The 12949-nt window shown below is 38.3% G+C and overlaps 1 protein-coding gene across 1 annotated transcript in view; it reads right to left on the reverse strand.

Moving 5' to 3' along the window:
* Positions 1 to 12949, reverse strand: part of CUNH8orf34 (chromosome unknown C8orf34 homolog) — a 371243-nt gene that overhangs the window by 277397 nt on the left and 80897 nt on the right. Inside the window, exon 3 of the mRNA XM_045286330.1 lies at positions 7989 to 8120. Within this exon, the coding sequence (XP_045142265.1) occupies positions 7989 to 8120 (132 nt within the window). The remainder of the gene's footprint in view (positions 1 to 7988; positions 8121 to 12949) is intronic.

The raw sequence follows: 12949 nt of genomic DNA on the forward strand, positions 1-12949 counted from the left end.
CCTCATGGTGAGGACGGTGTGGGGAGAGCTGTTTCCTGTTCCTGCACTTAGGCTTGTGATGAGGCGGAACTGACTGGACAACAGCAGAGAGTCTGTGGGGTGTAAAGAGGGAAGGACTATGCATTTCTCTACATGCCTGTATTTTTCAACTGTCCGAAGAAGCGAAAATACTTGCATACTTTTTTAAAACCCATGTATTTTTAAATAGCATATAACTGCTTCTTTGGAATATATTTGTTTCATGGATAAAGATGCCAGCTAATATCAACACACCTGTGTCCTAGCAGTGGTGAGTGAAAACTGGCTGTGGTCAGTGGCTTTGAAAAAGACTTCCAAACACACTGTTAGTACCTCACAGGCCATTAGATCAAAGGATCTAACTTATCCCTGGGGTTAGGAGACGTTGGGGGTGAAAGCCAAGAAAGCAATAGTTGTACCACACAGGTCATTGTTCAACATATTTTCTACCTTCCTTTGAATAATATCCTTAATACGCATCATTTAATTTTCTTTTTTGGGAGGCAGTTACTACTATATGCCATCAAGTTCTCTCATTTATTTACAAAGATAATAAATTTTTATTTTTTAAAATCATTTTGCTCTTACAGCTCTTATAACATTCCATACATCAATTGTATCCAGCATATTTGTACAAATGTTTCCATCATCATTATCTAAACATTTACTTCCTATTTGAACCCTTGGTATCAGCTCCTCTTTTATCCCTCCCTCCCCCTTCCCCCCTCGTGACTCCTTGATAAATTATAAAGTGTTATTGTTTTCATATCTTATACCGACCACTGTCTCCCTTCACCCACATTTCTGTTGTTCATCCCCCTGGAGGAGGGGATTATGCATCAATCACTGCAACCAGCTCCCCCTTTCTCCCCTTCTCCCCCCATCTTCCCCCATCCCTCCTGGTATCACTACTCCCATTTCTGCTCCTGAGGGATTAATCAGCATCACTTACCAACTCACTTTTCAATTTCTGTTTCTGTTGGCAACACTGTTTATCATCTAAGCAGTTATGGTTTGGGTTAACAATAGAATGAAGTGAGGAAATATTTCAAACGTGGAAAGACTGAAGATCTTTTTTTTAAAGCATTCATGAAGAATGCAAAATTATCAATATCTTTAACTGTGGTAAAAAATGCAAACCATAAAATGCACCTTCTTAGCCATTTTCAATATCTAACCCCAAGTTGTTAATCACACACAAGATGTGCAGCTGTCACCGCGCCTTATTTATCAAACGTTGCATCACTCCAACAGAAACTCTGTGTCCACTGAGCAGGAATATCTCATAGGTCTCTCATCTTCACCACAAACACAGAACAATTGCCATTGGGTAATTCCAGTGGTGGGGCGCAATGTAGGTCAGAAGACAGCTGTGCTTCATACGGTGTGCAGTGGTGATTTCTTGGAAGGACGTGAGCGGGTTTGAATTCTGAGGCACATTTGAGTGGGCTCAGACCCTTAGTTTCTTGGTTGGCAATCAAATCCTTTGACAGATTGTACCTCCCAGGGATGCTACTTATGAAACAAGCCCTCCATGATCATGGTAAATGATTTTGCACTATATTACAATTGTAATTTACTAGAATCTGTTAGAGGATTTTTCATTTATATTCAAATGTCTAAAGGCTTATTAACCTAGATAGTTAAATTAATTTACAGAGTTCTTAATATGTGATGGATACAAGATGTTTGCTAGACAACACGTGCTGAAAATATTTTCTCTCTTTTTTACTTGAATATATTTTGGCACAATTTTTAAAGTTTATTTGGAAATAATAGTAGATTTGCATCCAAGTGTATAAAATAATGCAGAAAAAAAATTCTGTGACCTCCACCTGATTTTCTCCAATGGTAACAGCCTGCATAAATAGATTATAATATCACAATGATATATGATGGCATTTTAAAGGGCACAAATATTTAATTTTTATTAAGTACAACAAATTAATTATTCTTGACAATTTGTTCTTTCTGAGTCCTTTAATGGGTTTGTGTATATCTCCCAAAGTGTCACACGCTAACATCTTTCCAGTGCTACAAGCCCCTGTGATACATGGCCTCAGTTTGCCTCTGTTGATACTTAGATAGGTCCATGAGGCCTCCTCTTGGAGCTAGCTCAGCCTTAACTATCTGGGCCTCGCTTTTGAAATGCATCCCCCCTGAAACTTCAAGCCACCATGTAAGAAGACCATGAAGAGATGCCCAAAGAGCTCCACCTGCTTTATCACCCAACTGAGTCTTTGCAGACTAGGCCCAAACTATGTAAATGAAGCAATCTTCAAGACAACAGCAGCCCAGCCACCCCTGAACTGTAACCACAGAGGAGAACCTGCTTTCTGGTAAACCCTCAGAGGAGTCATGCTCAAGGGAACGAAGGGGTAAGACATGGTTTATGTCTTGAGTTTGAGTAGGTGAACGTTGTTTTGATACCAGGAGTGGGATGCAACTATACAAAAACCTGGGCCTGTTTGTGTGACTAACACCAGTGGAAGTTGGGCAAGCCTTGAAAGGTGCTAGCTAAATCTTGATGCCTCCACATGAGGCTGTTGGAAAGGGCTGCGAAATAAAGAAGAAAATGTTACTTGAAGGAAGACTGTGGCTTTCAATAATAGGAAAATAAATAATGACCCTACTTAATTGGGTGATGAAGTTAAAGAGATTTCTCAACAGTAGGTTGAACATTGTGTCTGCGTTTAGTTCTCTACTCCTCATAAAATGAGAGGGGAGGAAGATAAACTCAGGGCAGAATTGCTGCACATAAAGGGATCAAGACTGGTTAGTTTGAGAACAGAACTGTTTCTCATTCCTAGCCTATCAAACTTCTCAATTAAGATGGGGCTATAGAACAAATAGAAATCAAGAGTCACATTAAGAGATCATGTATTAAGAGTTCAGGAAGATTGAAGTTGATGCACAAAAGAAGTATTCAACAGCCTAAGGCTCTCTGAAAATCTTAAAGATGTGCTTGACAGATTCTGTCCACTAAACCAAAGGCCTTCAAAGAATCTTAAGCTTAATATACCACAAAAGCCTCTATAAAGCAAAGCTAAGAAGAATTTATATAAAAAGAAATTAGAGTGTAACTGCCATTTAAAAGAATGAATTAACAATTGAGTCATAAAAAGGCCACCAAAAAAATCTTTAAAGTAATTATGGGAAGTGAGCCTAAAATGAGCAGAGACAATATGAAAGAAAAATCAGCCTGTGGACTTCCTATTTCTGCAGGCTGGAAGATGCAGAGGAATAAACACCTCCGTAGCAGCAAGAATAGCTTTATGGAAAAGGAAGGAAAACATTAAAAACACGCAAACGACAGAAGCTAGAGAAGAGAGCCACAGTAGAAAAGTCCCAGATGGATGGACTGAATCTCCATCAAGACACTACCACTATCTCAACGGAATTTCAAAATTGCTGAGAACCAGAGAACGTGTTATGCCTACTTCCTGCTTTTTGCATGGAGACATCTCCAGCACTTATCTTTCTTATATGCCCATTTCATCACTGTGTGTTTGACTTAATGTGAAATAGAAATGCCTTTTAGTTCATTGTTCTTCAAATCAAGAGTATTTGCATTCAGTGAACTGCTCTTTAAGATGCCTTATCTAAACTTGAATCTGATAATAACCTGATCTTACTGATGTAAGCCGAGTCTTTCAGCACATTTTTTAATGCAGTTTTTGTGATAAAATTAGGTGCCTCGGCTGATATTCAGGTTGGCTTATACTCGAGTATATACGGTATGTTGTATTTTCAAGTTATAACTGCACCAAAATAAATCCCATCTCACATGGTTTTCTTGAAAGTGTCATGGGAATTCTTCCATTGAGAAGTTGGGGTTTGGATTCCTCCTGTTTAATCTGGTGGAACTCTGGAACTACTTCAACCAACAGGATGTCCCGGAAGTGTGACTCTAAAGGCTAGCTCATAAAAGGCCAATACCATCCACCTGGACCAACTGTTCGTGACACATGAACAACTGAATACTTACTTGAGTTACCAAGTAACAAGTTTGAGTACCCAGAAATTGCTCTGATAGAGAGAGAACACAGAGACGTCAAGGGAACTCAAGTTACCAAAATCATCAGCTACTTAAACTACCCAAACACGGCATCTGACACATGAACGACGCGATCTTTGAAATGATCACAAATCAAGCTATTGATTGCCAATAACAGACCCCAAGCCAAAACTTCTCAATTTGTTCCCATATTCCTGAACCATAATAACTATGAAAGATAAAAGATTATTAAATAACATACTATCATTTTGGAATCTTTTATCTTTAATTCTACTTGATCTGATATTACTATAGTCATATAGACTTAATAATGCTTTGTATTACAAGGGTCTGTAATTTTATGTTTAAGTGTGCTTATTTTAAACAATCTTTTCTGATAATCCTTGCTTATTTATGGAGGTATTTTCCCACTTATACTTATTGTAATTATTGGTTTTGGTAGTTAAACTAAGCCTTAGTGTTCAGTTTCAATTTTTTTTTCAATCAAGTCTTTCTCTTTCACTACCTTTTATAAAACATAAAAAATCCATAACAAATGGTATTTGTATTATCTTTGCCCCTCCACTGATTTTATGCTCCTTGTACTGTATTTGAGCAGTACCTTAAAGATTGTAATGTGGACCTTTAATATACCACAATTTATGCTAAAACATTCCATTTATTCATGAATAGTTTAGCCTAGTTTTGACAGTGTATTTCCAGTGAACCCTTGAGTAAATGATGTGGAGCCTCATTTACCCTCTTCTGACACCAATCTTCCCTCCCACGACACTCTACTTTACTATGGGTTCAATAAGTTATTGCAACGGCCACACACAACTCACAGATAATACAGGTGAGTGGATTTCTTAGGGAAGCTAACAGGTTACCATGAACCAAGATCAAAACTCCTTAGGGATATAGCCATTGATTCACAGCAACACCTGTCCTCAACCAGCAGCTGTTTTTTTCTCTGATTCCCAATTTCTCAGCCTAGTGGTCCCTTGGCTCTGCCTCTATGAGCAGGTAGCCACCTCACTGTATCATGAGCACCTTGCTGTAGGTCTGGTCTCAGTGTAGCTCTTTGCTCTGTTCTCCATGTCGCAGCCTGGGCCTGTGGTCTCAGGAGTGACCTTGATCTCAGGAGTGACCAAGATCTCAGGAGTGATCTTGAACTAGTAATTCTTACTTGATGGTCCTGGGAAGGGTCTCTGTCCCTGCTTCTGAGATAAACTCTCTTAGAGCCAGGGGAATGGCAACCACACTGACCAGCCCCCTCTGTTAAGTGCTTCACACACTATATTTACATAGGCTGTATTTACAGCCAATCGTGTAATGGAAAGCCTGGGTCACAAACTCAAAACCACTCACTGCCATGGAGTGGGTGCTAACTCACAGCAACACTGTAGGACACAGTAGAACTGCCCCTGGGGGTTTAAGAGACTCTAACTCTTTCAGAGGGTAGAAAGCACGGTCACTCAATAAGATGAAGATATCATCAGATTTCAAACCACTAGCAAATCCCTGAGGCTTAAAAGCAACTCCTAAAGTCAGTGGCCCTGCAGAACAAGCAGGCCTGTTAACATTGTCCTCAAACAGATAGAATCAAGCACAGACCCTTTGAAATTTGTAAAGCCCTAGGATTACACACTTATCATTCAGAAAGTTTAAGGACAGAAAATAATGTCTTTATTTCATTCCTCCTTTTTTTTTTTCAAGTAGTATTTATTTATGGATACGACTAAGGATGTGGTTGTGGACATGCAAACTGTAACTGTACACCTAACTTCCTGGTGAGAATCAGCATGGATCCAATCCCCACCTGGGAAGGTATCCAGTCCTTGCCTTCCCATTCGTCCTTCCTTGTTGTGCAATCTCCCCCCATTGGCACAATTCACAAGCGTGCCTGGTGCCTTTAGATAACAAACACTTCAATTATGCAGGAAATTTCAAGGCTTGTCTCACAGAAACTGAGCACATACTATATTTTTTAAAACTTGGGACCTGATTTCATACATTAGTTTGCATTAAATTGAAAGAGTCCACCGAATTCTCACAATAACATTCTGGGATTACTTGATATACTTTTTATAACTATAAGCAATCCCTAGGGTAGGAAAGAGATAAATCCCTAGTTGTGTATTTAAGAATTTGTACGTAAGTTAGAAAAGGAAAGAAGCCTTTTGAATAATGTAAAACTGCACATGCAGCATGTGAAGGGGATTGCCGTGTGGAGGTTATTCCCACAAAGGGAGTGTCAAAGGGAGAGCAGTTTCACATTATATTAAAGGCAATAAGTTCAGCATTTGAGGGCTTTCTGTGCAACTTTATTAATAAGGACACTGACAACATGATCCAAATTCGGCTTCCAGTTAGCATATTACTGATTTTTTTAGTCATTAGTTTAATCTTTTCTACCTAATTATTGCTATGTTGAATTTAAAAACAACTAGCTTACTTCATATAGCATAGGTACAAAAAAACATGTTAATGTATAAAAAGACAAGTTTCAATGTTCATGTTTTCAAAAAAAAAACTATGATTTGCTATAGGCTTCTGAGCTGGCTGGTGGGTTGATGAGCTTGAGGTGTGCACGGGCAGTGGATTATCTAATATGGCTCTTCTGGCCAAAGTCTGTAATTGCCATCAAATGGCTGAGCCCTACGTGGCTCAGGTAATAAGGTGTGGGGAAATAATAGTAGAATTCACCTGTGAATAATTGAGAACATAATTCCCTGGAGTACCATCCTGCTGTGTATAAAAGAGCCCTCTGAGAAGCAGGAAGAAGATTCTCATCGGCAAGAACTAGGAGCAGAGTGGGTCCACTGGACCCAAGATCCCTGAGACTTGAACCTCCAGGATCCAAAAGATAGGTTCCCATCAGAAGAGCAGCAGCAAAACCAGGAGCCAGAGCACTGAACTGTGATGGGCTTCCCAATTCACAGAACAAGTACAGCTGTGTGCCTTTGTGCAGGAGTCTGGCTTGTGGAGTGGGGTGCCTCTGGCCACTTAATTGGGGGAAGTTGACTTTGCTGATGGGGGGACGTGAGGATGAGTGTCTTTTTGGTTGAGGATTGAGTAGGGTATCTATGGGCACTTAATTCAGGGAGCTGGGTTTGCTGACCCTTGGAGTTTAAGCTGAATGCCTTTAGGTTGCGGTTTGCAGCACGGTGGTATGCTCTTTGGGGATCTATTAGCAGACTTGACAGGACTCTGTCGCGTGTCCTGATAAACAACACAATCCTGAGCATTTGTCACTGGTGTCATAGCTTTCGATGTCCTCAATAAACCCTTTAATCATTAATTTTGTCTGTGAGTTCTGTGTAGCCATTGAAATAAAACAGAGAATACTAATTAAGACATTACAAGGTAGAAGAATAGTACCAGTATATACAATAGCTAATTAAGGTTGGGTGGGGGGGCACACAGGGGGAGAATAATATCCAGAAAGGAGTACTTTATGTAGTGGGAGAGAGAAGATAAATAGGAACTTCTATCATTAATTAATGAGTAGGGAGACTACTTCAAAGACTGTTTTGTTGGGGTTTTTTTTGGGGGGGGGATTGAAAAAAGCTAAATGTTTTGAACAGCAATTTCCTTTGCTTTTGCTTTGAAAGATTTAATTCATTTTTATATACTTACATAAAATGGACAAATTTAGGATTAGTCCTGCTGTAGAATATGATACAATGCTGTAATTGGTTGTAAGAGGCAAGAAGTCTGCTGCATGCAATTTAGATTGCAGAAAGATTGTAAATGTATAATCAAAAAGATCTAAATCAATTACACGTTTGATAAGACCAATAGATATACATAGATAAAGTTGAATGTTGATGCTAAAATGAAAGTTAAATTAAATAGGCTTATTAGCCAGAACTCTCATAGCATTTAGCTTCAATGCTTACCTTCTCTCCATTTTATTAATAACAGAGTTACATGCATTAATTAACATTTGAATAACAAGCTTCCTTACGTGATTTGGATTCGGGTGATGGTGGAGAAATATTAGACACAGCAATGTCACTTTTTGACTTTTTGGGCTTCTTCGCATTTAGTTGCCAAGGTTTATCATAATTCCTGAAATCTCTTCTTGCTCCTTTATGCTCTAGTAGAACAAAATACATACAAAACTCTAATGATCATTGCTTTAATATTGATCAAAATGACATTTATTAAGTCAACAGTTATACCTGACAGTGATATCATATTAAGAACAATACATAGAACCAAACATATTTCCTTGTCAACTTGAGTTTAAGATTTAATATGAATCAGTTTGGATATAAACATGATCAAGATGATAACATATCAAACTATTAAATCATCTGAAAGGTTTCTTAAGTCATGGGTTTCCACTACTTAAAAGAATATTCTTGAAAAGAGCAGGTCTTATGTGAAAAATTACTTCATTATTTTGGAAATGAAAGTACTCAGACATTTATGTAAATCTATCACCTGGTGCTACCTTATCCATTATTCAGGGTGACACCTAAAATCATTGTCATTTCCCTAAATTTCTTCCAAGGGATCACCCATTTTTCTACTTCTCTATTCAATAAATATTAATTTAACAACTTGAGCTTCCAGAATGCCAATCTCATACCAACTGCCAAATTAAGTAATCTTACAAGACTTAATCCCTCTTGACTCCCTAGCAGCATTTCATCTTTTTATACAGACCAAGGTTTGCAGAATTTTCCAGTCTTTATTCTCACGGTATTGCAGTCTCCCAATGCCCAAATTGTCTTTCTAGTCACTCTTTGTTTTAATTGTTTTCATCTTCTACATATTTCATCTTGGGGAATTTTTCAGAATTTCCTTTGGCTTTCTCATCTTTACTTGCAAATCCTCAAACTATTAAAGATTTGTTTATAAGTTATAATTTTCTCTGGTGACCCACTTAAAAATATCAGTTGACATCAACACTTATAGGGAAGCTATAAATTGAAAAAGACCAACCAGCACATAATAAAGGACAACATTAAATACCTCATGAACTTTTCAAATATTCATATCAATATTTTTATTAAATAGCAGTTACCCAGGTCACCTGTGTACAACACAACAAAACTTGTTCAGCCCCGTGGCATCTTCATGACTGTTGAAATGAATGTATGAGTCCATCATTCTAGCCCTTGGTAGTACCTCCCAATCCAGGGGTCATTTTCAAACACCATCCTGGACAATATTCCATTATTGTGATGCTTCCATTGGCTAATGTTAAAACTAGATAAACTGGCCTTTATTCCTAGTATGACTTATTATGGAAGTCCCATTGAAACCTATCGGTCATGATTGACCCTGCTGGCCTTTAAATTTTGGTGGCATCACATTGAGTATCTTAGCAATGGGTAAGCACCACTGTACAACCAAATCCACAGATGGATAGTAGTAGAAATTATGTGTCCAAATAGATATAGACCAAGAAATAGATCCAACCAAGGGAGAGGACTCTGGGCTAGGAACCAGCTAGCAATATTCCAATCTGTTTCTGCTTCATCTGCCCTATTTCTATTTATGGAAATAACTCCACGGGCACTGTCTGAGTTCTAGAGGACCACTGACCAATAGTCCTTGAGCAAGAAGCTGAAATTTCTATGCTTCTTCTGCTACGCAATGAGATGTGGTAGGTAGATAAATTGGGTTACAACTAGTTAAGCACAATAATAACATGAAAATTAGAGTTGGAGCCTACTGAATACTAACCCCAAACAACAACGATTTTTTCTAATGTAACAAAGCTGAATGTTGCATTAGAAGAAATTGTTCCTTCTTTCTTAGAACAAAACTTTGTAAGAAAGAATCCTTGTCATAAAATATAAACTTCATGATATAAAGATAATATATTGAGCACTATACTTTCCATTTCTGATAAAAACTCTGTGTTTATTCAAATAATCTAGCAATTATACTTTTGGTCTTTTATTGACTAAAAAGAAATAAGAGGCAGGAAGTCCTAAGTCATTTAAATAGAGACTGATAGGATTCGACTAAACCGAGAAATTCTAATAGCATGGCCAAATCTCATCTTTCTTTTAAAAATGTATTAGAAGGATCCAGCTTGTTCCAAGCTATACTGTGCAGAGGAACCCTGGTGACACAGTGGTTAAAGTACCACTTTAGTGGTGCTTTAGAATGGTGGTCTGAAAATACCAGTCACTCTGCAGGGAAAACTGTGATGGTCTACTTCTGTAAGCAGTACTCTCTTTGAGACCCTAGAGGGCACTTCTGTTCCGCCCTGTCGTGCTGTTAGGAATCAGAATCGACTCATCAGCAATGTATTTAATGTTCATACTATAAAGAGGATAAACAAACAACCACAACAACAAATAGGAAAGGGATCTTTTAAAGAAAAAATCAATATAGAAAATAAAGGATTCCTCCCCGCTCCCACTACCATGACGCGAATTCTATCTTGCAAGACTGGCTAGACCAGAGGAGGTACACTGGTACAGATAGGAACTGAAAATACAGGGAATCCAGGATGGATGAGCCCTACAGGACCAGTGGTGTGAGTGGCAAAACAGGGAGGGTAAAGGGAGAATGGGTAAGGAAGAGGGGACCGATTACATGGAACTGTGTGTGACCTCCTCCCTGGGGGACAGACAACCGAAAAGTGGATGAAGGGAGACATCGGACAGGGCAAGATATGGCAAAATACCCATTTATAAACTATCAAGGGCTCATGCGGGAGGGGGCAGCGGGGAGGGAGGGGAAAAATGAGGACCTAATGTCAGGGGTTTAAATGAAGAGAAAATGTTTTGAGAAACGATGTACAAATGCGCTTTACACAATTGATGTGTGTATGGATTGCGATAACAGTTGTATGAGCCCCTAATAAAATGTTAAAAATAAATAAATAAATAAATAAATAAATAAATAAATAAATAATAAGTAAATAAATAAAAAGAAAGAAAGACAATAATGTAGCATTCTAGATATAGGGGAACTTCACAGATTTTGAAAATATTTATGATGAAAGTATATTTTTATTTTAGAATATGACTGGATTATCTTATCAATGAAAATGGGTTCTATGAAAGAAAAGACAACTGAGGCCTGAGACGGGACTTTTAAAAACACCTCTGATGAAAATGCCACTACAGGCAGGGAACATCGATGCGATAAGGAAATGCTGACAGGGAACTTAAATGCAGTGCTGAGACTTACACTGGTGTGCAAAGACAAACGGAGGGACCGATGTTACGGAAAACGGATTCAATGACACAGAGAGCACACTTTACACACTTTCCTGGAAGGGAATTGAAAAAAGTAAGAAAAGCAAATACCATGCCCAGTAAAATGAGTATAGCAGAGCACAGCGAAGGGAACACGGCGTACATGGAAGTGACTTTTCTGAAGAAAAAATGTAACAAATATCATGAAGAACTCAGTAACTACACTCTTCTAGGCTGTAGACCTGGGTTTGCAGATTGAAATGAGTCCTTGGATGAAAGTAGTGGTAAAGAAAAGAGACTATCATTTAGACATAGTCTAATAAAATAGTCCAATAAAAAAAATTAGAGAGGAAAACGAAGCAAAAAAAGTAAAGTTTCTAAAAAGAGCAAAAGATCATAATAATGTGTACAGGTTTCTCTTTCAGAATAGAAAATGACTTTTGAGAAGAAAGTGTGTACCTCAAGTTGCTGTATATATCTAAAGGCAAAAAAAAAGAGGACGCATTAAACCCTATCTTGTATCTTGGATATAGAAACGTGGCTGGGGTTTCCTAATCCACTAGCATTATGTAAATGCCTATCATGATAAGTTGTCTCAACAGGAAAATAAAAGTCCCTGTCTCTTGAAGTAATTAATCTCTGCCTGTCTACACCACTCACACATCCTAATTATCACCATCTTTAGGGCTGTGGCTATTTCCACAGCCTTAGCGAAGACATAGGTATTGTCTTTCTTTCCCTTTTACTGAATTGGATAAATATATGTGATCTCTTAATCCATTGGTAAACTATTCAGTTAACCTCATACATCCTTGCCTTCCTCAAATCTGAAGACAACTTATTGCCTTCAATAAATCCTCAAACACCTCCAATTAGGATCATCCACCAGACCTTCTTTTGTTAAGCCTTTCCTAACACAATGGTGGGTAGTTACTCTACTGGAAGGAGCCTTTTGAGAAGCAAAATTCTTCAAAAAATCCTCGATTTCAAATATCAATCTCTCAAGGCAATGTCTGTCATTCTACAGTCTCACATGCATTTTCCTTACAAATACACCCCTACACTGTCCTATTAAGGGTTTTTAGAATTGTTTTGCATTCTCTGCCTCAATCTCTTATTTCTCTTGCTCCCCAGCCTCTCATACCAGAACATACTGTTTCATCACCTGGTCAAGTGCACAAACCAACCTACTGCTATGCAGTCTATTTCAACCCACAGCGACCCTATATTGGGTTTCCAAGAATGTTCATCTTTATGGGAGCACACAGCCTCATCTTACTCCCATGGAGCAGTTGGTGGGTTCAAACCACAAACGTTGTGGTTAGGAGTCCAATGAATGATCAACCTGCAGTGCCACCACGTGCTATTCATTTCATTGCAAAAGCTTCCACCTTTGCAATACCACAAGCACAATTCCCAAACAGTCTCCTGTTCCTTGCTCTGTACTAAGAGGGATGCAAAAGAAAACAAAATTCTCAATCTAGCCCATGATTTCCACAATTAACTAATGTTACTGAATTTCAGTTGGGTCTCAAAATTAACTGGCCATTTGGGGGGTTTGTTTTCTTATCTGAACTGTTTTTCCTGTTTTCCTAGAGTACTCCCTAAGTGGCATCACAAAATTCAAATTCCTCTACAAGTCCTCACCCCTCTTGCTGTCAGCAATAAAACCTTGCCTCTTAACAGACAATTTAGATCACTAGGTACAATCTCACACTTGCCTTTTCCCAGTTTGTCCATATATCCTTTTTTCCCA

This window comes from Echinops telfairi, unplaced genomic scaffold, assembly GCF_000313985.2.
Source record: "Echinops telfairi isolate 266 unplaced genomic scaffold, ASM31398v2 ScPeMD7_1;HRSCAF=3_0, whole genome shotgun sequence".
Taxonomy (NCBI): domain Eukaryota; kingdom Metazoa; phylum Chordata; class Mammalia; order Afrosoricida; family Tenrecidae; genus Echinops; species Echinops telfairi.